This window comes from Astatotilapia calliptera, chromosome 18 (genome assembly GCF_964374335.1).
Source record: "Astatotilapia calliptera chromosome 18, fAstCal68.1, whole genome shotgun sequence".
In the NCBI taxonomy this organism is placed as follows: domain Eukaryota; kingdom Metazoa; phylum Chordata; class Actinopteri; order Cichliformes; family Cichlidae; genus Astatotilapia; species Astatotilapia calliptera.
The window spans coordinates 375793-402289 of record NC_137439.1 but is presented as its reverse complement, the minus strand read 5'-3'; the positions used below and the strand labels follow the sequence as shown (position 1 = coordinate 402289).

The window sequence follows — 26497 nt, the reverse complement described above, 5'->3', positions numbered from 1 at the left end:
ACCTTTGACCCCGTCAGTCAGTGAGGACACAGTTTGCGTTCATCTCAGCTTTAATAGATTTATAGAATATAAACAAACATCTGTCAATCACCTCACACACAAATAAATAATCTGACCTTTGACCCAAACACTAAGCACTGTCCTTCAGACCTTTGGCACACTACAGTTCCCATCATCCCCTGCTCTGTGACCCCCACCCCCCACTTATAAAACAGTCCCACACATGCATCACTGTTGCCATAGTTGCCACACCTTATAAAAGGGACTGCCCTCCCCATCCAGGAAAAAAAACGAGTGAGATCATCCGCAGGGCGACCAATGAGGTCTCAGAACAACAGTCCCATTGTCCTCAGTGCTGATAGTCACATGATCACAGATGCCCCCCCAGGTGAGACGCGCCTGTGTTAGAGACTGCCCAGAAAACAGCAGCATCCTGTCAGCTGATCAATAATCGATCTGATGGTGTTTGTATTGATTAACTGATCTGTTTATTGATAAGGAATCAGTTCTTAAACGCTATGAAAAATGAACAGTTTGGTTGGAACTCCTTCTTGTGCAGCTCCAACGGGACGTCACCAGGTAACCATGACCTCTGACATCAGACAGGACGCACGCTCTGTCAGGACGTCATAGCGTGACGTCCAGCAGCTTCTTGTGCAGGTACTGCTTCACCTCCTCGATGCCATTCAGCTTCTCCAGCTCGTGGTACGGCAGCTGAAGAGACAGGAAACAGCACGTCACATGACCGTGATGGGAGGAGCTTACGGAACAAGCGTTAAACCCTATCACATTTACAAAAACAGACGTTTTATCTCAGAGGAAACCAGAAGTTTAAACCAACCAATCACAGCAGCTCAAACTATCTGGCCTGATGTTATTTGGCGGCAGTGGGCAGGGCCAAATGAAGTTTCTGAAGTTTAATGGCGTTAGCCAGCTAGATGAGCCCGCTTTGACTGAGGGATTGATGGCGTCCAAACGGTCAGCTGGTCTGTCTCTTTGGACACGAGTGAGCCGTGAGGTTTGCGTGGTTACTGAAGCTGGACCAGCTGCTACGTGCTGGTTAGCTGCAGAGCTATAGGTAACGCCCCCATCTAAACAAAACGACGACACAAAGGCCGAGCTGCAGCTTTATTTACATAAAGTCGTTCACAATGAATCCTTCAGTCATTTTTGTTTTAAACAGCTGTTTGTAACGTTTGTCACCGCGCTGCTTCACTCGTCTGCAGCACGTCTTCAAACGAGCAACAAGTTAAACAAACGTGAATTTGAAATCCAGAAACTTGTGAACAGAGATGGAAAATATATCATTTAGTTTAATACTGTTCAGTCTTATTGGCTGCGGCGGGGTGTGGTCAGCGGCGCGGCTGAGGCGGACACACCTGAGCAGCATCCCCACTCACGCTTCGCCGGCTTAAAACAGAATAAACTGGGTCCTGTGGTTGATGTGTTTAGGCTGTAGCTGAAACGCTGCAGCCGCGCGCAAATCGACAGCTGCAATAAAGAAGCGTACTGAAGACGTGGCAGGTCTGTCGTGCGTCGTTCACAGTGGTGCCCAAACGCACGACTGGGGCACAACAGACCCGCCCACATGTTTTCTTCTTTATTGCAGCAGTTGACTCACGCGGTTGTTTCAGTGTGAGCAGGTTCTTTATCAGGACTTAGGTTCGGGGAAGCCATGGGGGACTGTCATCAGGTAAAGTGGACAGAATCACAGCACACCGTGATACTGTGTGTGGTGACGTATCCACACTGAGTCACGGGCAAATGCAAACAGCCTGATGGCAGGCAGCCGCTCTGTGCACAGTCTCAGAGACTTATCGAACGTTTGCAGATCATTTCTGATTATAAACCATTGCAGCGCAAACTTGTCCGCGTTATTTCCCACAGAGCAGGAAGCCAACTAAGACAAGACACAGCTTCATTAGTCCCACACGTGAGAAACCTTTTGGTCAAGAGCAGCAAAAACTGGACTCCATATAATCAGACCCACGGCAGACCGATATCAGACTGACAGGCTAATCTCAGACAGACTGACAGCAGACCGGCGGCGGGCTTCAGTGACGGCGTTGGTATGTTTGATCGATCATTCTGGAGCCAAACACTGCTGTGACAGAACTTCGTGTGTCCGGATAAAACAGGCACTGATACTTCAGCTCTGATCTCCTTCAGTCAGCAGTTGAAAGGTGCTAAATGTGGCTAATCAACAGTCAGTGGACAATAGCATTAACGTCGTCAGGTGTTGGAGCCTATATCTTTTCTCTCTGTAATTGTTTCTTTAACATCACTGCTTGATGGCAAAACCGACTCACCTGCAGGATGACATATCCCAGCAACCTCAGGTGGCGGTCTCTCATGGCACGGGAGCCCACCAGGACCTCAGAGTTGTGGCAGTAGTGCCACTTATCATTGACGGACATGATGACCCTGCAGAGAGCACAGCAGGGTGGCGTTAGTGGCGGCAGGCGCTACTAATTCTGCACAGGCTCGGAGTTTGACTTACCTCCGGATCTGCCTCTGGTCTGCGGGGAGGCCGTCGGGGTCTGGCTGCTCAGGGGGGTGGAGCGGCGGTGGCGACAGGGGCGGTCTGTCAGCCCCCTCGGCGTACGTCACTCCTTTGTAGAATCCCCCAAGCTCGTGGTCCGGCCTCGGGGCTCCCGTGCCACCCTCGTCTTCCAGGATCTTCCCAATGGAAAACTGGAACAGAGAGTCCGGGGCACTGGCCCCCGCGGGCGGCTGGGTGGTGGGCGGAGCCAGGCCGTCCGAGGGCGGGCTGCTGAGGGTGGAGCTATCCTGACTCTCCAGCGAGTGCTCTTTGGCCAGGCTTGAGTAGTACTCCCCCGCCGGGACGTAGTACGGCCCGTAGTTCACCGTGCTGCCATTGGTCCCCGCCTGTGGGTGGCCCGGGTGGGGCGCGGTGCCCGGCGTGCCGCGGATGTGATGGGGCAGGAAGGCCCGCGGCTCCATTGCCCCGACCATCCCCTCACCAACCTGACACGAGTGCTCGGCGCCCTCCTCCATCGCCACGAACGGAGAGAACTTCTGGAAGTCAGAGGTAACTGCGGCAACCGCTGCATCAGCAGGCTTAGACGCCACAACAACACAGGACGGAGGAACGACAGTCAGAGAGAGGCCGGCTCCAGTGCGGATGGGAAGAACCCGCCCGGAAGTGTCCATCCACAACAGGAAGTCTGGAGAGAAGAGTAATCACATTACAGGTAGCAACACAACAGTAACATGCAGGGGCAGCTGACGGCTCCGCCCCTCTGTGACCCAGCTCCTAACACACACACACACATGCGTTTGACCTTTGAACTACGTACGCATGTGAAGGCTGCTTGTCCAAAATGTAACTTTCTGTTTAAGCAACAGGAAGTAGACCACAGCTGAAGGTCAGCGGCGTCTAATGAAACATTTTAACTTTTGCCAACAGCATCAGAAATACGGGAGGAGCATCTCAGTTACTTTGAAAGGAAGTAGCTCTGTAATTGGCTGATCAAGCAGAACACATGTGGGTGGAGCATGAGTGAAGCCAGGCCGAACCAAACCAACCAGCCAAACACTGCACGATGATCGCCATGTTTTTCAGCTGAGCCAGCCCCCCATATGTTTTAAAATCGTTGGAGCTCCAAATATCCAGGTGAGAGGTTGTGTGCGCAGGTGTGTCCCACCTGTGTAGTATCCCGGGGGGAGGACCTCATCCTGTTTGTAGTTATGTTCTCCAACCAGCTGCCGCAGAGCCTCAGCCACCAGACCTTTATAACTGACAGAGAACAGACCAATCAGAGCTCAGCTGCTGTCTGGTATTCTGGTCGCTTTGGTGTTGAGCACACCTGTCGGTGCTTTCTAATCCTGATGAGTTTGAGCTGAACTGACCTCGGCCTGGTGAGGTGGACGCTAACAGACTCTGTTTACACCAACCAAGAGGGTCAGTGTACAGGTGTTACCTGTACTTGCGGTTGACCTCGTCAGCTGTGAGGGCGTGGTCAAACATCAGAACCTTGTGTGCGTCCTGCAGTCGCGGCCCTGTGTAGTCGCGGTACTCCAGCTCGACAGCGGCGTCCAACAGAGACAAGTATCGCCTGACGATGAGAGCATAGGGGCTGTCTGCGGGGAAAGCAGCACACTGGTCACACTGGCTAACCTGGTACTGGTAATCAGTCAATGGCTAGAACAGGATCAATATTATGAGTCGCAAACCAGTCACAGTGGACGGTGTAACCAGTCGATAGGGAATCGACCAGTAGTCCAGGTCCTTGGACTCATTAGTCCTCCTGCCTATTGGTTCTTGCACTCTCACTACAATCAGCTGATTTTAGATAGATATAATTTTTTATTTCGAACATGCAAATATAATTGAAATAACAACAGAAAAAACAAAACTTAAAAATCATCAAGTTTTCATGTATACAGCATGCTAACGCTAAGCTAGTCGGACAGCATGCTAACGCTAAGCTAGTCGGACAGCATGCTAACTCAGAGTGACGTTAAAGCTGAGTGTATGCAGACTCCATCCCAGCAGCCAGAGCCTGAACTTCAGCAGTCAGGCTGCAGCCTTTACCTGTTCATGTTTCTACAGTAGAATCACCATGACAACCGTTTTAAAGCCTCTTTTTGTGCAGGTGTCCTCAGCAGGATAGAGTTTGTGTTGTTTGTGTAGCCTCAGGTTTACGTTGTTAAATAAGGATGATGATGGTGTGTTTCAGATCATTTTACAGAGAAACATCAAAGTAACGTAACGAGTAGGATAACGAACGCCGTTATCCTGGAACTAACTAAGTAACATGCTGCATTACTTTTAGGAAAAGTGTTATCTGAGTAATAACTTTTTAAATATTCCCATCCCGACCGGTCAGTTGGAAAGTTGGGTTCATGTTGGCCGTACTCACTGGTGACGTTGCTGATAAAGGCGGAGGAGAAGACCCGGTGGAGGACCAGGCCGGGGAAATGTCCGAGCTGGAACAGAGACATGAGGATGTTGACCGTGGCGAGCGGCGAGCTGAGCGCCTTCAGCTCCACCACCTCTTCCAGCCGGGAGAAGAACTGCTGCTCATTGGAAGGACGGTAGCTCATCCGGCTGAACGGGAACACGAGCTTCTGGATCACCTGAGGACACACACAAACACACCTGCAGTCCTGTGCGCCGCTCTCAAGGTCACGTGACCACCAGACCGGCCTCACCTTACTGTCCAGATATTCCGCCTTCTTCACCAGAAATTCGGCGATGGTGTCGAGCAGGCGGGTTTCTCTCAGCCGATGGCGGGCGATGTATTTGGCGATCAGCGCCATCGTGTAGGGCGTGATGCTGTCCACCTTCTTTGGTAACTCCTCTGTTGGAGAGAAACATGTTACTAGTTAAGGTGAGTCAGCAGAGGCGGAGTCACCTGAACAGCTGAGACAGCAATGGCCACATGTTCGATGGCGAGGGATGAGGGTGAAGCGACCCACCTGCCAGGCTGCTGATGAACCTCTCCTGTCTGTTCTGGTAGAACAGGTGAGAGCTGAAGATCAGCTCCAGACTCTTGTTACTCGCCTCACGGGCGCACGCTGCCAGCATCTCGTCCAGCAGCGCCATCTCCTGGTCTCGAACGCCGCTCACACTCGCCAGCGTGTGTTTGACCAGACGCAGGATCTTCCTGAGGACAGACGCACACGTGCAGTTAACCGCTGCCACGGCGCCAACATCGCAAACCTCAGCACGGGTACCAGAAACAACAACCCAGGTAATGCGCGTTCTCACCTGTTGGCGACCAGCTGTTCAGGGTTAGGCGTGCCGTTGTTAGCGCCGGCGGCTTCCTGCGGTTGCATTGACCGCCATTTGAGCCTGTAGTAGGAGAGCAGCAGGAAGAGCGTCTGCGGGTGGCGCTCTCGCTCCAGGTTTTTCTCTAGGCCGGCCAGGCAGGCCTCCGTGAGCGGGTGCTGGCTGCCCGGGTGGAGCTTCATGCTGGAGCTGAACACCATCGACACGTCCTTCTGGTTGAACTGGTTCAGCCGGGCCTGAGACTCCACCTCCAGAACCTGCACCACCTCAGAGTCGCTGGGCAGACCTGTGAGGGGTCAGATAAAGGTGAGTGGCGTCGCTGCGGGTGATAGCGGGCGTGTGTCTGAGCGTCACGCAGCGACTCACCGAGCGCGGCGACGGCGTACAAGCAGTTCACGATGCTGAAGTTGTCGAACTTGGCGCAGTCGCTGACGATGGCGTTGCAGAGCGTCCGGAAGTCCTGATGCTCCAGGATCTGTCGGGCATCGCCCTCCACTCCGGAGGCCTCGCTGTCGGTCTCACTGCTGCTGGCGCGGACGGGGGGCGTGGCCTGCAGCAGCTGTCCGATCTTCTGGAGGGCAACGGGGTAGTGGTTGTGGGAGATCTTGGCGGGGTTCTGGGTGACCCAGCGCAGCACCTCGTCGGGCCGCCGTGAGCGCTCGATCAGCCGCTTCATGGTGAAGAACGTGTCGTAGCTCATCTTCTCGTGGATGAAGTTCCACGTCTTCTTCTTGCTATTGGCAGCGCCTCCTGCGGGCCCACCACCCCCGTATGCGTGGAAGGCGCCGTGGTGCTGGAAATGGGGGGGCAGCGGGGGTGCAGCCAGGTGATGGGGCTGCGGGTGGTAGTGGAATTGTGCTCCTCGGTGGGCGTCGGGGCGACCCTGGTACAATGGGAAGGCAGGGGGAGGTGGGGCTGCATGGGGGTGAGGCACCTCGAGCACAGATAGTCCTGGCCTCCGCCCCTGTTTTACCCCGCCCCCTCCACCACCCCCTCCTCCTCCCCCCGCAGTGCCGTACAGGCGGGCGGCATACATGGCGACAGACTGAGCAGCAGGGCGGGGGAGGCAGGGAGGGAGGTGGCGAGCTCGGCTCAGGAGGCGCCACCCAGTGGACAAACGCAGCATAGTCCAACAGCCAGACCGCCTGCAGACATCGGCGCAGCGCACCTGCAGAGACACACAGGTACAAATAAGCAGCAGGTCACGCCTGATGGGCGGAGCAAATTCTGACAGATCCTAAAAATGCACATTCTGTCCTAACAAGGCCCCTCCCCGCATCAGGCAGGTCCAACCCTAAAGTTGCATCATAGGTGAAGCTGCATGAACAAAGAGAGTCTCTTCCTGTCTGACAACTGCTCTATGCCCCGCCCCACTGCACCATGTATACCCCTAATCCTGGTTACATCAACATCTGACAAGCACATCTCATCAGATGCGAGAAGCAGGATTTCAGGCTGAGCAAAGCGAGGCATTCACTGCCTGCCTGCAGAGAGTTCTGCAGTCAGATGGGGGCAGTGTTCGAAGTCTCAGCTACAGCCGCTCTGCTCATGCTGTTGTTAGTCCGCGAGTTCTAACACCCAAAGAGCTGAAGTGAACCCGAGTGTTAAAAACAATAACTTTTATTTTTGATCTCCCGCTCCACGCCATCGTTCCCTGCTCTCTTCCAGCTCACTTGTCACCCGAACGTTCAGCAGTCGTACATGCTATCCATTTCCAGCGTGTTAAAGCCAATAAACCACCCAGCTCTTGTCAGGAGACCCAGGGTTACCGGTGTGTGTGTGAGCATGACGGGGCACACCTGTCACGTGTGTGTGAACGTGCACAAACCGCCGGTTTGAAACCACATTTGGCGTCTTTCAGATCTAAGCTGAGGAAATGGTGAGCTTGTAGCTGCTGACTGTCACCACCAGGTGGCATCTTTTCACTCCCTCTCTCTCTCACACACACAGGACCACACAACCATTTAGTATATTGTGTATTTGTTGGCATGCAGACCTGATGTGAAAATCGTGTTACTGTCCTACAGTAACACTCACCTGTCCAGGTAACGTCTGAGTGAACACGCTAACTGATTACCACTAGGTGCTCTCATCACACCCACACCTGCAGAACAAACACCAAAAATGAACTGAGCATGAGAGACCCTGAACCTGCCCAGCAGGGGCACCTAGTGAACCCTCCCCCGATCACCTGACAGTCAATGAGCTGCTCGCAGACCACGCCCCCTAGCTGTCCTCCTGTCACCTGAAGTCAGGCCCACTTGCTAACATTAGCATTTAACATCCAGCATTGTCCTTTAACCCCAAATCTGCTAAAGTGCCCGTGGGGTCACAACAACGTCACTCGCTACGTCATAAAAATATGATGTCATGCTTTAAATAGCCTTCAGGGATGGAAAGTAGGCTCCTCGGGCTGTGCGCCAGCAGGCTGCCGGACAGCTGGCAAAGCTAGCCGGCTGACCCCGCTGAAAGCCGGAGCTAGCGGCGGATAGCATCAGTTCATCAAACCTGCAGCTGCTGCTTACCAATCCGGGGAGAGCAGGCTAGGTATAAACTAAGTTAAGCTAAGCTAAGCTAAGATACTGTGGCTTCCGTCTGCAGGGCTGTTAGCATGCTACCTTCTACTAGCCGCTGTTAGCCCGCCGGGAAGCGGGGGACTCGCCGGGTTGTACGCAGGTCACGGCGCGCGCTCCCCAACCGATGAGCGCGTGACAGAGCGGGAGAGTTTACCTCATGGCTCAGAAAGGCCGCAGCTACGCTCCTGAAGGTCCTGAGGCCACAGAGAGTGCGGGATCAGCGGGGAGACAGTCCGCGGTCAGCCGCTCCGATCCTCCTCACAGACGGGGACGCCATCCTGCTCTACCCGGCATGCACCTGGAGGAGAGGCCGACAGCGCCCCCAGGCGGCTGTAGCCGGGAGCGGCTCAGTGTGATTTTATTGTTTTTAAATATATTTATGTTGTAACCGCATCAGCTGAAGACGTTTATTGCATGTTAATAATCTATTTCTGTAGGGCGTAGTCCGTGTGCCCAGTAATAAGCGACCTTTAAAAGTGATCCCCCTTGTGTAGCCGGATCACTTAGAGGTCAGAGGTCAGCGCTCCTGCCTGGATTCATGTGTTTTGAGTTTCAGTTCGGTGTCTTTTGATCTGCAGCCCTGAGCAGAAATGTGAGCATGAAGGGAGCAGCAGTTTATGATTAATGTTCAGTCACACTGGAAAGCTTGAAATAAAAGAGTTTCTGATTAGGAATCTGACACTAACTCATCAGCATGTTTAACAGGGTTTGACTCGTGTGTGAGTGTCTGTGTGTGTTCAGAATCAGAATACTTATTGATCCCTAGGGGAAATTATTTTTCGTTACAATGCTCCATTATAAACAAACATTAACAGAGACAGACAATACACTAACTACGAATAGCACAATATATAAAGGCATATATATATACATAAAAGTTACGTATTAATAAATAGCTGAAAAAAAATGTTGTGTTACAGTTTGTTTAACTGGGAGCTGTTTCATGATCTTTTTGTTTGTTTTTAAGCCATAAAAATATATTTGCGCACGGAAAAATGCAGAAAATATTGATCCCTGCATAGTTGTTGTGGAGATCCTTCTCTATGCTTCTTCTAAAAGGTTGTTTGCGGCTCCTTAGCGGCCGCAGGGGGCGCCAGAGGGCGGAGTCAGCAACAAGGTAGTAGACGAAGAAGAGCTGCAGGTAAACATGTCGGCGCGTTGCTGTCACGGAGCAACTGGGGTGAACTTGAAACGCGTTTAGCTCGGCTCGCATCAGCGTGAGAGAGCCGGAGGATGGCTCACCGCTACCTGCGGCTGTCGGCGGGCTGCCGCGGCCTTTTCCGCCTGCTGCCGCCCTCCGGAGCTCCGGCCAGGCTGGTAGGTGCACGACGGGGCTAACATGCTAAGAGGCTAATCCCGCAGTCCGGAGCCCAGAGCCAGCGGGAGGCCGAACTCTGGGCTGAGGCTGCGCGAAGGCCGCGGGACCCGCAGGGGCAGCTGGCTGCAAGCTTACCATAAACAAACAGGAAGTGCACTGATACCAGCTACAGACAGGTGTACAATGTACACCTGCGTTAAAGTGGCGGTTCACTTCTTATCTCTTCATCTCCATGGTAACTGATGCTGGAGAAGTTAGAGGATATGACATCAGTAACCCCTGACCAATGGGGAATAGTCCTGGATCCCTCGGATCTTTGTAAGCGGACAGTAGTCGAGGCAGAACACCTGCACAGGTACAACCGCCTGAGACATAGACTGAGAAAACGCCTACGGCAACTCAGACTCACACAACTAACCAATATTCGCATAACAATGTAAGCGGTGACTACGAACACTCTGAGCTGAGGAGTATCAGCTGCCTCCAAAGAGCTTTGGGCTCCATCACAGTCACCATGGTTACTACACCTGTAGTGTCTCAGGAGACCTGATTATGATGGCGTTCATTAGGTGTTGGCTTTAACTTCCTGTGTTGTGTACAGGCAGCCAATGGAGCTGCTTGGCACTCCGATTCGTCGCTACAGAAGCTGCTGTTTATGGAGTCATACCTGGGAACAGCAGCCTGAAGCAGGATGAGTGTTTTTGATGTGTTTCAAAGTAATGTTCTCTGAACAGTCATTAAAATCAGCTGACAGGAAGTCTTCTCTTCCTCCATGCAAAGCTCTGCGTAGTCAAAGATGCTGCTCGCTGTGAGGTCATCACTCAGCAAAGAAGCAGCGGGAAATGTTTGTCAGGTTAGCCAACAGAATGTATTAACATCCTGGAGTCCACCAAAGAAACAAAGGTGAACTTAGGTGTGTCAGTTTGAGGCTGTTTTACCTGAAACTGGTGAAACGTGACGCAGGTTAGACCGCCACGCCGCCACATACAGAAGAGAAGGGGTTGCAAACTTCCTGTTAAACTTCAGGCAGACTGATCGAACCATGATGTCAGCGCCTTCAGCACTATGTACTCTGATCTGCTGACCTGTCTGTTCACTCAGGTAACATCTTCAACCACAGCACAGGTGCAGAGTGGGCGGAGCCTGTTGAGTGACCTGCTGGGAGCCTACAGGAGGCTGAGCTCTAAACCTCCAAAAGGTACCGGCTAATCAAATTTAGACCCGCCCTCGTGTGGCCTTCCTGTTCTTGTGATCACTGAGCTGTTTCTATAGCGCCCCCTGCTGAGTTTAATAGGAAGTGGAATGGCTCTGGTAGATCAGCTGTGATGCCCTCATCTGTGTGTGATGTCACTTCCTGTACAATCTGCTTTCTTTCTTCAGGTTTCGAGAAATATTTTCCAGACAGTCAGAAAACGCAGAAACACTCCGAAGCTGAAGCTGCAGCCAAAGGTAGAAACCTGAAATCTACTGACCTTTAATGCTCTCTACTGACCTCTACTGCTCTCTGCTGACCTCTGACCTCTACTGCTCTCTACTGACCTCTGACCTCTACTGCTCTCTACTGACCTCTACTGCTCTCTACTGCTCTTTACTGACCTCTACTGCTCTCTACTGACCTCTGCTGCTCTCTACTGACCTCTGCTCTCTACTGACCTCTGCTCTCTACTGACCCCTGACCTCTACTGCTCTCTACTGACCTCTACTGCTCTCTACTGACCTCTACTGCTCTCTACTGACCTCTGCTTTCTACTGACCCCTGACCTCTACTGAAATCTACTGACCTCTACTGCTCTCTACTGACCTCTGACCTCTACTGAAATCTACTGACCTCTACTGCTCTCTACTGCTCTCTACTGACCTCTCCTGCTCTTTACTGACCTCTCCTGCTCTTTACTGACCTCTCCTGCTCTTTACTGACCTCTGCTGCTCTCTACTGACCCCTGACCTCTACTGAAATCTACTGACCTCTACTGCTCTCTACTGCTCTTTACTGACCTCTACTGCTCTCTACTGACCTCTACTGCTCTCTACTGACCTCTGACCTCTACTGCTCTCTACTGACCTCTACTGCTCTCTACTGACCCCTGACCTCTACTGAAATCTACTGACCTCTACGGCTCTCTACTGACCTCTGACCTCTACTGCTCTCTACTGCTCTCTACTGACCTCTACTGCTCTCTACTGACCTCTCCTGCTCTCTACTGACCTCTACTGCTCTTTACTGACCTCTCCTGCTCTTTACTGACCTCTACTGCTCTCTACTGACCCCTGACCTCTACTGAAATCTACTGACCTCTACTGCTCTCTACTGACCTCTCCTGCTCTCTACTGACCTCTCCTGCTCTTTACTGACCTCTGCTGCTCTCTACTAACCCCTGACCTCTACTGAAATCTACTGACCTCTACTGCTCTCTACTGACCTCTGACCTCTACTGCTCTCTACTGACCTCTACTGCTCTCTGCTGACCTCTACTGCTCTCTACTGACCTCTGACCTCTACTGCTCTCTACTGACCTCTCCTGCTCTTTACTGACCTCTACTGAAATCTACTGACCTCTCCTGCTCTCTGCTGCTCTTTACTGACCTCTCCTGCTCTTTACTGACCTCTACTGAAATCTACTGCCCTCTACTGCTCTCTGCTGACCTCGACTGACCTCTACTGCCCTTTACTGTAACCCTAACTATATGCTTTAGCAAAAAGGAAAGTTTGAATCTTAAAAGTAGAGATGGTGTCTGCCTGCTGAATGTCTCTCTGTTCTTGTTCACCCGACGCTCCGTCAGGTGGATGTTTTGATGTTTGTTGCTGTTTGAGTCCCAGATTTTTATTTTTATTTTTCTCAGAATCCAAACCCGCTAACTCACAGAGAGCATCGGGGAGGTCAACGGGAGGAGGGGGGGAGCAGGTGGCAGCAGCGGCGGGGGAAAGCGAGGAGGTCGTAAGGATGAGTCACACTGGTACAGCCGTCTGCAGAAGGTCATTCTCTCCTCCTGTCACCTCTTACCTGTCCAGGTGTAAGTGAGCTCTGGTCTCAGCTGTTGTCTGTTTCAGGGGGAGGTGCCCTGGGACGATAGGGAATTCCGGATGTACTTCCTGAGCGGGGTGGCGTTCTGGACCACCGTCACTTACTACTTCTTCCTGAGGGACGGAGGACGCGAGGTCACCTGGAAAGACTTTGTCAACAACTACCTGTCCAAAGGCGTGGTGAGGATGGCCGCTGGGCCTCTTAGTTCACGATGATGTCGTCAGACGCTCTGAAAGTAAAGTGGTCGTGTCTCTGCGGCAGGTGAAATGCAGCCATTTTTTGAATAGTTGCACGTTCCCATGGAGTAATGGGGCAGGAACACCAGGGGGCGCTGGTGTGACTGTCCCGTAACTCCACTTCCTGAATGAACTCTGTCACGCAGACATGAAAAACCAATCAGGTCAAAGCTGGTTACAGTGGTTCCTCAAACCAAGTTTAAAACGTTTGGACCTGATGATGTACAAACAGGAAGCTGACCGCTGCTGTGCATCTTCGGCAGGTGGATCGGTTGGAGGTGGTGAACAAGCGCTACGTGAAGGTGGTTTTCTCTGCGGGGAAGACGCCGGCGGACGGGGTGAGTGTGTTTCTGTCTGCAGAGCAGCGTTCTAGGCGCCGCGCTCGGTTCTGAGCGGGTTCTCGTGTGTGTCTCGCAGCAGTACGTCTGGTTCAACATCGGCAGCGTGGACACGTTTGAGAGGAACCTGGAGACGGCGCAGTACGAGCTCGGCATCGAGGGCGAGAACAGGCTGCCCGTGGTCTACTCCACCGAGAGCGACGGGTACGAGCACGACCTCCGGCCTCAGCTCCACCTCAGGCCTACACCTCTAACCACGCCTGTCTCCCTCTTCCAGCACGTTCCTACTGAGCATGCTCCCCACCGTGCTCATCATTGGCTTCCTACTCTTCATGCTGCGGCGAGGACCGGCAGGGGCGGGACGTCCTGGCCGGGGGATGGGCGGGCTGTTCAGCGTCAGCGAGACAACGGCGAAGATTCTGAAAGACGAAATCGACGTGAAGTTCAAAGACGTGGCGGGCTGCGAGGAGGCCAAGCTGGAGATCATGGAGTTCGTGAACTTCCTGAAGAACCCCAAACAGTACCAGGACCTCGGCGCCAAGATCCCCAAGGTGAGAGTCGAAGGGGGCGGGGTTATGACACAGGTCAGATGGTCAGTGCCACCATTCAGCCAAAGATAAAACTGTGAGGTGTGGGCGGGGCCTGTAGGGTCACCACTGATGGCGTTTATGTTGATGTCTGTGAGCAGGGCGCCATCTTGACCGGTCCTCCTGGCACTGGAAAAACGCTTCTCGCCAAAGCAACGGCGGGCGAGGCAAACGTGCCCTTCATCACCGTCAACGGCTCCGAGTTCCTGGAGATGTTTGTGGGCGTCGGCCCCGCCAGGGTGAGTGTGTTTTACTAACTGTGGTTACCTCACTTCCTGTTTGCCAACGTGTTCAAAATCACGTGGCTCTGTTGGGGGAGGAGTCTGGCATTGGAGCTGATGTCATTTCCTTCCCAGGTGAGAGATCTCTTCGTCATGGCGAGGAAGAACGCCCCCTGCATCCTCTTCATTGACGAGATCGACGCTGTGGGGCGCAAAAGGGGGCGGGGCAACTTTGGCGGTCAGAGTGAGCAGGAGAACACGCTAAACCAGCTGCTGGTAGAGATGGACGGTGGGTGGAGCTAAACTCAGCTTTGTAATGATGAAGACATGGCGATAGCTCACTGCTTTCTGCGCCGCAGGCTTCAACACCGCCACCAACGTGGTCGTCCTGGCGGGAACCAACAGACCCGACATCCTGGACCCGGCGCTGATGAGACCCGGCCGCTTCGACAGGCAGATCTACATCGGTGAGTCAGAGCGCCAGGCGAGCCGTGTACATCTTCCATATGAGCTCGTGTGAGGTCACAATCGGGTGATATCCTTCTCCTCTAAGGCCCTCCTGACATCAAAGGTCGGGCGTCCATCTTTAAAGTCCACCTGCGGCCTCTGAAGCTCGAGCCTGACATGGACAAAGACTCTCTGGCCAGGAAGATGGCCGCCCTCACACCTGGATTTTCAGGTAAGCGCTGCTGAATGTCGTTTCAGACTTTGTGCACCTGCTTGGTCCAAGACACACCTTTGTCCTCCCCGCTCTCCTCCAATCAGGTGCCGACATCGCCAACGTTTGTAACGAGGCGGCTCTGATTGCCGCTCGCCACCTTTCAGACGCTATCAGCCAGAAGCACTTCGAGCAGGCCATCGAGAGGGTCATCGGAGGTGAGTGCGAGAGTTCGAATGTTGGAGCGTGGCGTTTGGCTGCAGGGTGATTTCATACAGCGTCTCTTCCCGTCTGAAGGCCTGGAGAAAAAGACTCAGGTCCTGCAGCCCGAGGAGAAGAAGACGGTGGCGTATCATGAGGCCGGGCACGCCGTAGCCGGATGGTTCCTGGAGCATGCCGATCCGCTGCTGAAGGTGACTCGATCGCCGCGGTGCTGTAGCTGCACAATTGAGTGAAATTTGAATGGGGGCTGGTGCAGACTCATCAGTTTGTGTTGTGACCTGCACAGGTGTCCATCATCCCCAGAGGGAAGGGTCTGGGCTACGCGCAGTACCTGCCCAAAGAGCAGTACCTGTACACGAAGGAGCAGCTGCTGGACCGCATGTGCATGACTCTGGGGGGCCGAGTCTCGGAGGAGATCTTCTTCGGCCGGATCACCACGGGCGCTCAGGACGACCTGCGAAAGGTGACGCAAAGCGCCTACGCCCAGGTGAGCCGTCAATACGGGTGTTTTCTCTTTGCACACCGCCGACGCCATCATCGGAGTGATTAGTACCGTTCTTCTTCATCAGCTGTTTATTTTGAGGGGCTTCTCTGTTTGGGGCTTTCATGTTAAAAGCACAGCAGCAGAGAGCTCTGATCCACGGCGCCTCTGATCCACGGCAGCTCTGATCCACGGCGCCTCCAGAAGTCTTAAAGCTCTGTGTAGTTTGGGCCGAGTGCATGAATCAGAATGAGCCTCTCAGGTTTAACTTTAGAAACACCTGAGAAAGAGTCGCCAGCATTTGGATCCACAGTTTAGCCGTAAGCCAGAGTCTTGAAGCTCAATCATCTGGACGTTTCATCATCATCAGGTGACTCCGTCAGTCTCAGCTGAATGCAGGTTTCAACCTTATAAACAGGACATCTGCACAACGCCTGACTGCAGCACCACTGATGGAACAATGGGCATTTACATGACGTGTGAGGGGGCCTAACCTGTCACCATGCTACAATGCTGTGATTGCAGCCATTCCCCGGCTCTCTGTGGACGCCACTCATGGACATTGATCAGTGGCTGTTGATGAGTGGTCGTGACAGTTTGCATATTAATGATCATAAACTGACCTGACAGCCCATTGGTCGTCAGGTGTCGGTCTTTGTGCAGATGTCCAATAAGACTGCAACCTGCAGTCAGCTGAGACTGAAGGAGTCACCCGATGAAGACGATACCTTCAAATGAACAGAATCAACCTATTTCCAGAGGCTTAACAGCCTCAGGCTGTGTGAGGCAGGTGTGATACCTGAGAGGTGTTGCAGGTGTTAGCCTTCACTGTAAGTCTCAGGATGACGTTCGAACGAGAACCTTTAAAGCCGAGTTCGGGGGGAGACGTGAACCTCGAAGCTTTGGCTCTTTGATGAGCTCCAGTCGTGTTTTTGTTAGTGCAGGTTTTGGAAATGAAGTTGTTCCTGTGGGGGTTCTGCTCGGTCTGACCTCCTCCTTGTGTTCTCCTGCAGATCGTTCAGTTTGGGATGAACCCGAAGGTGGGCCAGGTGTCCTTCGACCTGCCGCGCCAGGGCGAGATGGTTCTGGAGAAGCCGTACAGCGAGGCCACGGCCCGCCTCATCGATACCGAGGTCAGAACCCTGATCAGCGAAGCGTACCAGAGAACACAGCAACTCCTCAACGACAAGAAGGCCGAGGTGGAGAAGGTAGGCTCAGCTGTGTTCTACGTGCCTCAGAAAGCCACTGAGTCACGAGGCTCTGGGCGGTTCTGGTTCAGTTCTGCGGAGCAGGGTCCTGCGTGCTTCTGCCCGTGATCATTCTGTGCTCACCTGTCCTCTGTGGCGTTGGCAGGTGGCGCAGCGGCTACTGGAGAAGGAGGTTCTGGATAAGAACGACATGGTGGAGCTGCTCGGCAAACGGCCCTTCGCTGAGAAGTCGACTTATGAGGAGTTCGTGGAAGGAACCGGCGGCGAGGACGAAGACACGACGCTGCCCGAGGGTCTGAAGGACTGGAACCAGGAGAGGAGGCCGGAGCGGGAGGAGACCCCGGACGAGCAGGTGGCCCGGCAGATCTCCGGAGGAATGCCCTTCTAGAAGTTCCTCCGGGTTCTGTCCTCCTGCCGGAGAGCCTTCTGAGGCCTCCTGATGAACTTCAGCAGGGCCAGGGTGGAACCTGAAGACCTAAAGAACGTTTCCTGTGTAGAACATCGCGTATTTATTGATCCGAGACTATCGACGGCGTTCTGCTCCATCCATGAAATCACTCATCAGCACCATGGTAACGTGCTGCTGGAGGCTGCTCAGAGATGAGATATTGATTAGTTGTTGCTAGCATGCTGTTTCATAATGGAATAAATGTGTAAATGTGTTTGACATGTTTAAATAAAGTCAGAGAAACTGATCGATCACCAATCACCGCTCCGTGTGATCAATAACACACACACTTCCTGTAAACACACACAGAGGAGGTAAACGAGACTGAACTGTGTGTGCACAGAGGAACCAGGTGAGGATGGGAGCAGTGTTCTCCCCCTGGTGGGACGTGCTGTAAGAATATGAGAGTACAGTCTTCATGTAGGCCTGGCTGGTAATCTGGTGGATTATGCAGCGCGATGTCTGGAAGCAGTGCTGCTGCGCACCGTTTCACTAACTGAGAGGAGGGTCCAAGCCCCTCTAAACGCGAGGCTTGGTATGTCCTGGACCTGAGAGCAACGCTACACACTTCAGGCTCAAAGTTACTCGCCGAGTGGAAAAGAGCCTTCATGGTCAAACGGCGAGTTGGTGATGCTGAGTATGAGGTGGTGCGGACAGGACGTCTTTAACAAAGTAACAATGTGATCAAAGCTTTGATGGTAGAGCTAAATGTTTCCAAAGAAACGCGACATTTAAAGGATGGCTGGTTTGTACGAAGCAGAGCGCATCCTGCCTTTTTATTACACAGTGTGTCCAACTTCTGTTTAGCAGTACTGGTTTTATTTAGCATAGCCCTATCCTTGTGCCCGAGGGTTTTTGGCTCAGACTCCAGTGTGGTGATATTTTCATTGCCTGTCTTCTTCTTAAAGGAAGCAAAGGAACTGATCCTCCCTCTCAAATACGCTTTCATAGCCAATGTAGTGTCCTCTCAACCTCTTGTCTCCTTAAAAATTAGATGTCATCCCTGATCATTTTAGTAATAACAGTAAGGACACATTCAAACGCCACCTACCACTTTTGAGAAATCCTGGTCTCAGTCTAGTATTTGGTTGAAGTCTGCGCCTACTATTGTTTGTGCACCGTGCGATTCCAAAAGAAGCTGTGATAAATGATGAAAAGCGTAGGCGTGTCTGAATTGGGAGCATAAATATTACATAAAATTACTGGTGTATCTAATAATTGTCCACGTACTAGTTTATATCTACCCTCCTTATCTACTTTTGCCTCAGTGAAGTTAAGACAAAGTTTTATGACTCAGAACCGACAGCCCTGCACTTTTGCCCGTTCCAGGGTTAGGGTGATGTTAAAACGGTCTTTTTCTTAATTACATTATTCAGTCCATTAACATTCCAGCTGGCTATTTTTAGATCCGTCTATCCATGTGGCAATGTGGGAATTACACTTAGTGCACCAACTCACATGTACAAACCTTTGAGAGAGTGGTGTAGAGATAAACAAACCTACACAATCCTGTTGGACTTCTTTATGTGGAGAATTTAAATGGAGCCAAATTCATGGAGGGAAATTCTGCTTAAGCAACAAAGTTAGTGGAGCTTCATTTAAAGTACTTCATCATACGGACACTGGAGAGGTTTAAGCTTGAGAACTATTCTTGTTGTTTGTGTCACTTCCACACTGAAGCTGTTTGTCACCTGTTGTATCCATGTGTATAAATGCCAGACTCTTTCAGAATGATGTTTATTATTACAGACAGACCAATAAACCAAAAACTCGAACTTAAAGTCTGTTTTGAAGGGAAAGATTTAATTCACTACCTACTTCCTCCGACCTCTGCTGCTCTTGGGGAAAATTCCTATTCATACAAAATGATGGACAGACTGCAAAGCCTATATTAAACACTTCTGCAACAAACACAGTGCCACAGTTAAAGACCTTGAAAACACAAAGGAAATTAAAATACATTACATTTTGGACTTCTAATATTTTAATTTTATTATTTTTATTGTTGTGTTCTTGTATTCCGCCATCATCATCACCCGTCATCCATCTCTGGCACTCTTCTGTAGTTAGATGTTGGTCTTTCAGCTCCCTAAATTACACTTTCAAAATAAATTGGATTAAAAAACATCTCAAAAACCCAAACTCCATCTGGAACTTAATTTCTCATCATATCTTTTCACATTTGGGTAGCTTGGACTTTATTCTTCTCTGTAACTACAATATTCAGAAAATCCCAATGAAACTCTCAAACGTTCATCAACAAGCTCTTTTGGCATAGTCCTTAATCTATAAACACAACTTTTCTCCACAAAGGTTTTATATTTGGAACAACTAACACTCTTTACAAGTCGCTGTTCTTTGAAAACTGGTTTAATAATGGTATTCTTCTGCTAAGTCAACTATTCAATAACGCAGGCTTATTATACAATTACTCAGAGTTCCTATCCGGATATAACATCCCAGTATCCCCAAGGGAGTTTTGTATTGGTTTTGATGCCATACCGTCTGCTCTGTCCATGTTGTTTAGAAATACCACTGCCTCCCCACTCCTGTTCTTGTCCCGCTCTGTCCTGAGAGACTCCTTTAGGTCAGATTTGTTTCTCCTCTTGTAAAGGTGTGAATGCCAAGATTAGGTCTCTTTTTCAAGAGCCACTTGTCTCCATTCCTCCTTCCATTTCTTTCTGGTCTAATTTTGTCAAGGACATTGACTGGGAAAAAAAGTTTGGTGTTTGCCACAAAAATTCCTCCTTACTAACAAAGGGAAGGAAATTTTATTTAAGCTAATTCATAGATTTTACCCTGTTAAATGCTTCCTTCAAAATATAAGAGGGATATAGATACTCTTTGCTCCTTCTGTAAGATCGCCCCAGAGACCTGCTCACATCTACTCTGGTCTCGTACCTCTACGCAGATTTTGTGGAAAGATATTGCTGTTTTCATCTCTAAGAACATCTTATCAAATTTTGTGCTTTTTTACCAAAATGTGTTATTTGGTTACACTGACTTTAGCAGGAAAGACTCGAATGCTTTTTACCTTATTAATCTGATTTTAATCCTCGCCAAATGCCAGGATTAAAATGTAAGTTTTCAAGCAAGGAACCTCACTTTCTCACTTTTAGGAAAGAAATTGAACTCTATGTGAATACAATTTGCTCCTCTCACAACAAAAAAAGCTTTAAAAACTGTAAATGTTTGTACTATATTTAATGTCCTTGTTTAATTATTCAGTGTCACTGTATCTCTCGCTTTTTTCCTTTTCTTTTTTTCTTTAATTTATTTTTTATTTCCTTTTCTTCTCTCTCCTTTTAATGTTGATATGTATCTTAGTTGTTTAATTTGACACGCCGTTCCATTGTAATATAATTTTGTCTCCTCCATAAAGTTCTGAGAAAAAACTGGTCCTGCTTCCGGCTTCAGCTCCTGAAGTTGTCGTTTGTTCAAACACTCTTCTGTCAGAGGAAGTGACGTCAGCCGGAGCCGCGGTGCGGACTGCGGGGACTCCGAGCGCAGAACCATCCGAACCGAAGCGAGCGGAGAGCGGGGAGAGCAGCGCGGGAGCGGCGGAGCGCAGCGCGGGAGCAGCTGTATGGCGGCGGCCGTTTCTGCGGTACGATCCGAAATGTGCCTGGATGGAAACACGAAGCTAAGCTAATGCTAACAGCAGGGACCCTCGGCGCGTGCTCCGTAACACAATCGGTTCGACACCACAGACTGACCGGAACCGACCGCAGAGGTCGATTAATCGATCAGCCGCTGATCGGTTCTCTGTGATCAACGGTGTGCGCGCGGCTCAGCTAGGCTAACTGTTAGCACGGAAGTTCTGGACGGTTCTGCTAGCTGCTGATGCTAAGCTAACAACCTAGGAGGGTTAAAGTGCCAACTTACCGTCCACGGTGGTAGTTTCGCTCACCTGTACTGAGAAGGTGGTTCACTTCTCACCTGAGTGTATCACTGTGGGAACTGATCATCACCTGTACGCAGGTGAAGTTCCACATTAGAAATGAACACATGAAGATACAGGTGTGTTATTCTAAAGATGCTGATGATCCTGGAGTAGCAGACCTGTTCGTACCTGCTCACCTGAGATCAGGTGAACCGAGTGTCCTAAAAAAATCAAAACCACAAACGAGGAAAATGCGGCACACGAACCAACACCGCGGTCCCCGAATTTGACAGAACGCCACAGACCGAGCAGCAGGTACACCGTTGCCTCGACGACCTCCTCCTCTGTTTCCACTGCTACTGTTTGATGTACACTACGCTGATCCAGGTCACCTGTTACAGCACTCTGAATAGAACATGATCATCAGTCAATCAGGTTGCTGGTGTGGTTGGAGCTGAGTGTGAGTCTCTGTGGCTGTTCAGCCTGACCTCACCTGCGCAGGTGAAGGTCTCACCTGTGTGGCTGCACTCGTACCGATGATGATAAAGTTTGTGTTCAGCATGAAGGAAACAATAAAAACCCACGCAGAAGAAGAGTCGTTAAGTGGAGGTTTGTTTAGCTCTGTGAGTGGAGGCGGGGCATCAGCTGTGTCTGAGGTGATGTCACAGACTGATGGGTATGGGTGAAGTTTAGGATGGGTGCAGCCTCTGACAGCGTGAAGAGAACAGCTGTGATTGATCGTCTGTGCGATTGATCGCTAATCAGTCAGTATTGATCTCTGACAGGGAGGGCCGGCTCTCATCATGGAGAATGGACAGAGCACCACCACCAAGCTGGGGCTGCCACCGCTCACCCCCAACCAGGCGGAGGCGCTGCAGAAGGTCTATAAACACACACACACACACACACACACACACACACACACACACACACACACACACACACACACACACACACACACACGTGCTGTTGTGACTGGCGAGCTGTGATTGGCTGTTTGTGTGCAGGCGAAGAAGTATGCAATGGAGCAGAGCATCAAGAGCGTCCTCGTCAAGCAGACTCTGGCTCAGCAGCAGCAGATCACCAACCTGCAGGTATCCTCACAAGTGTGCTCAGGGGGCGGGGCGTCAGAGGGAACAGCATAGGTAACAGCAGTCACACGGTGGGAGTCAGACCCGCTCACCCAGGTGAGCTGAAGCATTAATCGGGCAGCCACTGAGGAGAGTCTGATATTGATTATTAGTTTTGGATTCACCACATCATGGAGCCGTCATGGTGTCAGAAAATATTTTATTGATACAAAACTTTCACAGAAAGGCAAAAAAAGACTCACAAAGATCAAACACACGCGAGGAACGTGATGCAAATGAAACCTTGATTTAAACTTTATTTAACCTCCTGAGACCTGAACTCTTCCACGGCAGCATTTTTAATTTCTCTTTGATATTCGGGCTGATTGGGGCCCAAATTACCAGATTTTTTTTTTTAACCTTATTTTGGTTTTTAAGAAAAATTAGAGCCACATATGAGGATCTTCATTTAAAATGTCGATAGAACAGTAGCAGCATAACGTCCTCGTAGGTGGAAATCAGGCCCATGTAGAGCAAAGTTGAGTATTTTGGTCTAAATAACCCAAAATGTGACGTCACATGTGGACGCAGGTCCGAGGAGGTTAAACGTGTAATCTGACAGTTGTGTTGCACTGAGTCAGCAAACACGCGCTTTCTCTCCATTGGTTTCACGCGTCGCTCAAACGTCACGTCATCAGCGCGTCTGTGACGTTTAAGTCAGCGCGACAAGTCTGGTGACGTGGTTACAGAACGATGGGCTGCTGCGATGGGTCAAAACTGAGCCCCGCCCACGGCCGCCCCCGGTTCTCACCTCCCTTGGCCTCACCGCTCTGACGAACACTTCTGCTGACTCGTGTTTTTCATCTGCAGTGGGTGCAGACTTGGCTCCGCCCCTGTGCTTCGTCACACTGAACCTTTTCTCTCATGTGTGTCTCAGATGGCGTCTCTGACGATGGGTTTGGGCGACGCTCTGTCTCCTCTGCAATCGGTGAGTAACAGCGTGCAGCGCCTCCTTGCTGAGCGGCGAGCTGCTGGCTGATTCTTCTTCTCTGCTTTCTGTGTGTCTGTTCAGGTGGCGGCTCAGCGGCAGAGAGCGCTCGCCATCATGTGTCGCGTGTACGTTGGATCCATTTACTACGAACTCGGAGAGGACACCATCAGGCAGGCCTTCGCCCCCTTTGGACCAATCAAAAGCATCGACATGTCCTGGGACTCTGTGACCATGAAGCACAAGGTCACACATACACACACACTCATATAAAACACACACACCACACTCTGAGGTGGGCGGGTCTAACCGTTGCCATGGCACCTGCAGGGCTTCGCCTTCGTGGAATACGAGATGCCTGAAGCAGCGCAGCTTGCACTGGAGCAGATGAACTCAGTTGTCCTCGGAGGACGGAACATCAAGGTGAGTCCAGCTGATGATGAAGCCCCGCCTCCTCTGACTCTGAGCCGGGTTTTGAGTTTCCCTTCTCGCTGTCTCGCAGGTCGGGAGGCCCAGCAACATCGGCCAGGCTCAGCCAATCATCGACCAGCTGGCGGAGGAAGCGCGTGCCTTCAACAGGATCTACGTGGCGTCAGTGCACCCCGACCTCTCCGACGATGACATCAAGAGTGTGTTCGAGGCCTTTGGAAAGATCAAGTCGTGCATGCTGGCCCGCGAGCCGACCACGGGCCGGCACAAAGGCTACGGCTTCATCGGTGAGCGGCCGATCGGCTCCGCCGCGGCGTGAAAGCTTTAACAGGGAAGACGCAGAGGGGTGTGGACCCTCTCAGGTGCACCCAGGGTCAGTGACCCACCCCCTTGCGGTTCTCATGTTTGGATTCACCAATCTGTTTCCATAGCAACTCAGCCTGACGGGTCGACTTCATTTTAAGGGTTTGTTAGGCTCAGTTAGCCCTGTCAGCTGACGGGGAGCCCAGGTGTGACACCTGAACACCTGGGCTCCCTGTCAGCTGACAGACAGCTCTGTTCAGGGTGGGGCTCTGCGTGATGTAGGCGGGACTTCTGACGGCGGTCTGCTCATTTCCTGCGTGCAGAGTATGAGAAGGCTCAGTCGGCCCAGGACGCCGTCGCCTCCATGAACCTGTTCGACCTGGGTGGTCAGTACCTGCGCGTGGGCAAAGCCGTGACGCCACCCATGCCCCTTCTCACACCAACAACGTCTGGTGGACTGCCCACTGCCGCCGCCATGGCTGCTGCCGTCGCCACCGCAAAGATCACAGCTCAGGTAACTCAGGGAGCTCCGCCCCCCCAGAGACAAGGCACAGGAACATGCTCTAAGAAGTGTAGTAGATGCAGTGCGGTAGTTTTTCTGCCTGTATGTGCACAGAAGCAGTGGTATGTAGTGTTTCCTGTAGTACAGGATTGTAGTGTTTGAGACAGCTGTACTGATTATGTTCTGTGGTGCGTTCAGGAGGCGGTGGGAGCATCGGTGCTCGGAGCGCTGGCCGGACCGGCGCTCCTGTCCCAGCAGCTCGGAGGCCTCCCTCAGGCTGTCATGGCCCACCAGGCTCCAGGTGTCATCACAGGTAGGAACACCTGAGCCCTGTCAACACACACACACAGGCTCCACCCACATGACATCACATCTTGAGTTTGGGGCAGTCTTCTCCGCCCACACGTCTCACCTCTCTTTATTTTGAAGCCAGGCTCATCCAAAGATGCTAACCAATAAAAGGTGCTCCAACAGGTAACACTTCCTGCTTCCTGTTTCAGGTGTGACCCCAGTGAGACCTGGTGTGCCTCAGGTGGGCTTGGTGAACCCTGTGCTGGCCACGCCCCCAACACAGACGGTTTCCTTTGGTGCTGATCCAAAGAAGAAAGAGGAGGAGGAGCGTCAGCAGGAGGTGCAGCAGGACGGCGCCATGGAGCCGCTGAGCGACCAGGAGCACATGAGCATCAGCGGCAGCAGCGCCCGACACATGGTGATGAGGAAGCTGCTGCGCAAGCAGGAGGTACGCTTCAGTCCCGCCCACCCCTAATGGCGAATCGTTGGTTCTAGTGGTCGTGACCTGTCGTATCTCCTTTCAGTCCACCGTCATGGTTTTGAGGAACATGGTCGGGCCCGATGACATCGACGACGACCTGGAGGGCGAGGTCACCGAGGAGTGCGGGAAGTTCGGCCAGGTGAAGCGAGTCATTATCTATCAGGAGCGTCAGGGAGAGGAGGACGACGCCGAAGTCATCGTCAAGATCTTTGTGGAGTTCTCAGAAGCTGCCGAGATGAACAGAGCCATCCAGGCGCTGAACCACCGCTGGTTCGGCGGCAGGAAGGTGGTCGCTGAGGTTTACGACCAGGAACGCTTCGACAACGGGGACCTGTCGGCGTAGAGCATGCTCGTCGGGGAGCGTAGCATAGCGGGCTCTTTCTAACTTGTCTGTTTTTCATCGGTGTTTGTCTCCAGGGAAACGTCTCCGCGTCCTCTGCTCCAGTGTTTCTGTGCAGGGTCAAAGGACGAAGCAGCTGCTTCTCATGTTTCAGCTGCTCGCCGCCTCGCCGTTTCTTACAGCCACTGCTTTCCTAACACGATGTCCTTCGTTTCCATGGTAACAGAAACGGGACACAGAGGGCGTCAGTTAAAAATGTACCATGAGCTCCGTGCTAACGTTAAGAGCTCAACTGATTTACATGGTCTGATATCAGTTTGTCAGCAGTTTCATTGAGTGATGTCACGCTCGACTCCACCCACTGTAGATGGTGCCAGTGGAGCCGCCCTGCTGGACAAACTGTGTATTGACGAGTTTCATTTACTGAATTTTTTTTTTTTAAAAACGGATTTTGGATTGGCGCGATTAGAAACGTTGTCGATCGCGTTCTACTAACTGCCACGCCCCTTCTCCTTAGAACACTGGGCAGGGCCGCGGCACCGACACCCTGAGAGTGAGGCGTAAAGATTTGGTTTGAAACACACAAAAACAATCACCAGCAGGAAGGAAAAACTGGACCTGACGTCCAGGAACCAGGACCCACAGATCAGTAAGTTGAACAGTAACTTCCTGTCTGGGTTCTGACCCAGTTACACGGCCGCGGTGCCTTCAGGGACCTTCTGTACAATGGTGAGCCGGCCGGAGCTGAAACATGAAGCAACTGTGGACCAGATGTGACGTCACCTGTGTTCTTCCAGATGTTCAGCCTTTTGTTCACAGCCTCACAAGAGAAACACCTGGAGTCTAACAAACTGACTAAACCTGAACGCACCACAGCATCATCCACTCTCAGGCCGTCTCCCGCTTGTCCCGAGGAGTCACATGATCCCAGTCTCTGAGCAACTTTGAGCCTCAGAGGCGGTGCTGCGTTCAGGTGCTCTTCGGGGTTTGAAGGTCAAACACCGAAACTTGTGAATAAAACTCTTTTTTTTTTTTCTGCTGTTTTGTTTGTGTGAAGCTGCTCTCTGATTGGTCGGCAGTTGAGTGCAAAAATCTGTTTGATAATAAAAGATAATAGAAAGCAGACGAGGTGTTTG

At 51.6% G+C, this 26497-nt stretch overlaps 3 protein-coding genes across 6 annotated transcripts; 2 read left to right on the top strand and 1 right to left on the bottom strand.

Moving 5' to 3' along the window:
- Positions 1 to 32: 32 nt before the first annotated feature.
- Positions 33 to 9236, bottom strand: fastk (Fas-activated serine/threonine kinase). Of its 3 annotated transcripts, none has more exons than XM_026149596.2 (11): positions 8489 to 9236; positions 6125 to 6926; positions 5738 to 6044; positions 5446 to 5633; positions 5179 to 5327; positions 4887 to 5103; positions 3945 to 4104; positions 3669 to 3760; positions 2501 to 3188; positions 2310 to 2424; positions 33 to 714 (listed from the first exon to the last, which is right to left on the bottom strand). In XM_026149596.2, exons 2-11 carry the CDS (start codon positions 6882 to 6884, stop codon positions 628 to 630), a joined length of 2763 nt encoding a protein of 920 aa, XP_026005381.1. In that variant the 5' UTR covers positions 6885 to 6926; positions 8489 to 9236; the 3' UTR covers positions 33 to 627. The 3 variants fall into 3 exon arrangements, with proteins under 3 accessions (XP_026005381.1, XP_026005384.1, XP_026005383.1); XM_026149599.2 differs by lacking the exon at positions 8489 to 9236 and adding an exon at positions 8377 to 8399; XM_026149598.2 differs by lacking the exon at positions 8489 to 9236 and adding an exon at positions 7796 to 7912.
- A 197-nt stretch (positions 9237 to 9433) lies between these two features.
- LOC113010510 (AFG3-like AAA ATPase 2) lies at positions 9434 to 17332 on the top strand. Its single transcript, XM_026149600.2, is given in 18 exon segments — positions 9434 to 9651; positions 10754 to 10850; positions 11033 to 11101; positions 12494 to 12564; positions 12567 to 12626; positions 12702 to 12854; positions 13175 to 13249; positions 13329 to 13453; positions 13527 to 13800; positions 13938 to 14075; positions 14193 to 14346; positions 14417 to 14524; positions 14611 to 14736; positions 14823 to 14933; positions 15013 to 15128; positions 15224 to 15424; positions 16432 to 16626; positions 16772 to 17332. Coding segments are annotated over 18 exon segments (2400 nt in total). The 5' UTR covers positions 9434 to 9567; the 3' UTR covers positions 17015 to 17332.
- Positions 17333 to 20242: 2910 nt separating this feature from the next.
- On the top strand, positions 20243 to 26484 carry puf60a (poly-U binding splicing factor a). 2 transcript variants are annotated; one of them, XM_026149604.2, is made up of 11 exons: positions 20243 to 20681; positions 21743 to 21838; positions 21965 to 22051; positions 22965 to 23015; positions 23100 to 23261; positions 23346 to 23438; positions 23518 to 23731; positions 24071 to 24261; positions 24448 to 24562; positions 24750 to 24988; positions 25065 to 26484. In XM_026149604.2, the coding sequence occupies exons 1-11, from the start codon at positions 20661 to 20663 to the stop codon at positions 25362 to 25364; spliced, it is 1569 nt and encodes a 522-aa protein (XP_026005389.1). In that variant the 5' UTR covers positions 20243 to 20660; the 3' UTR covers positions 25365 to 26484. The 2 variants fall into 2 exon arrangements, with proteins under 2 accessions (XP_026005389.1, XP_026005388.1); XM_026149603.2 differs by lacking the exon at positions 20243 to 20681 and adding an exon at positions 20713 to 21272.
- The last annotated feature ends 13 nt before the right edge of the window (positions 26485 to 26497 follow it).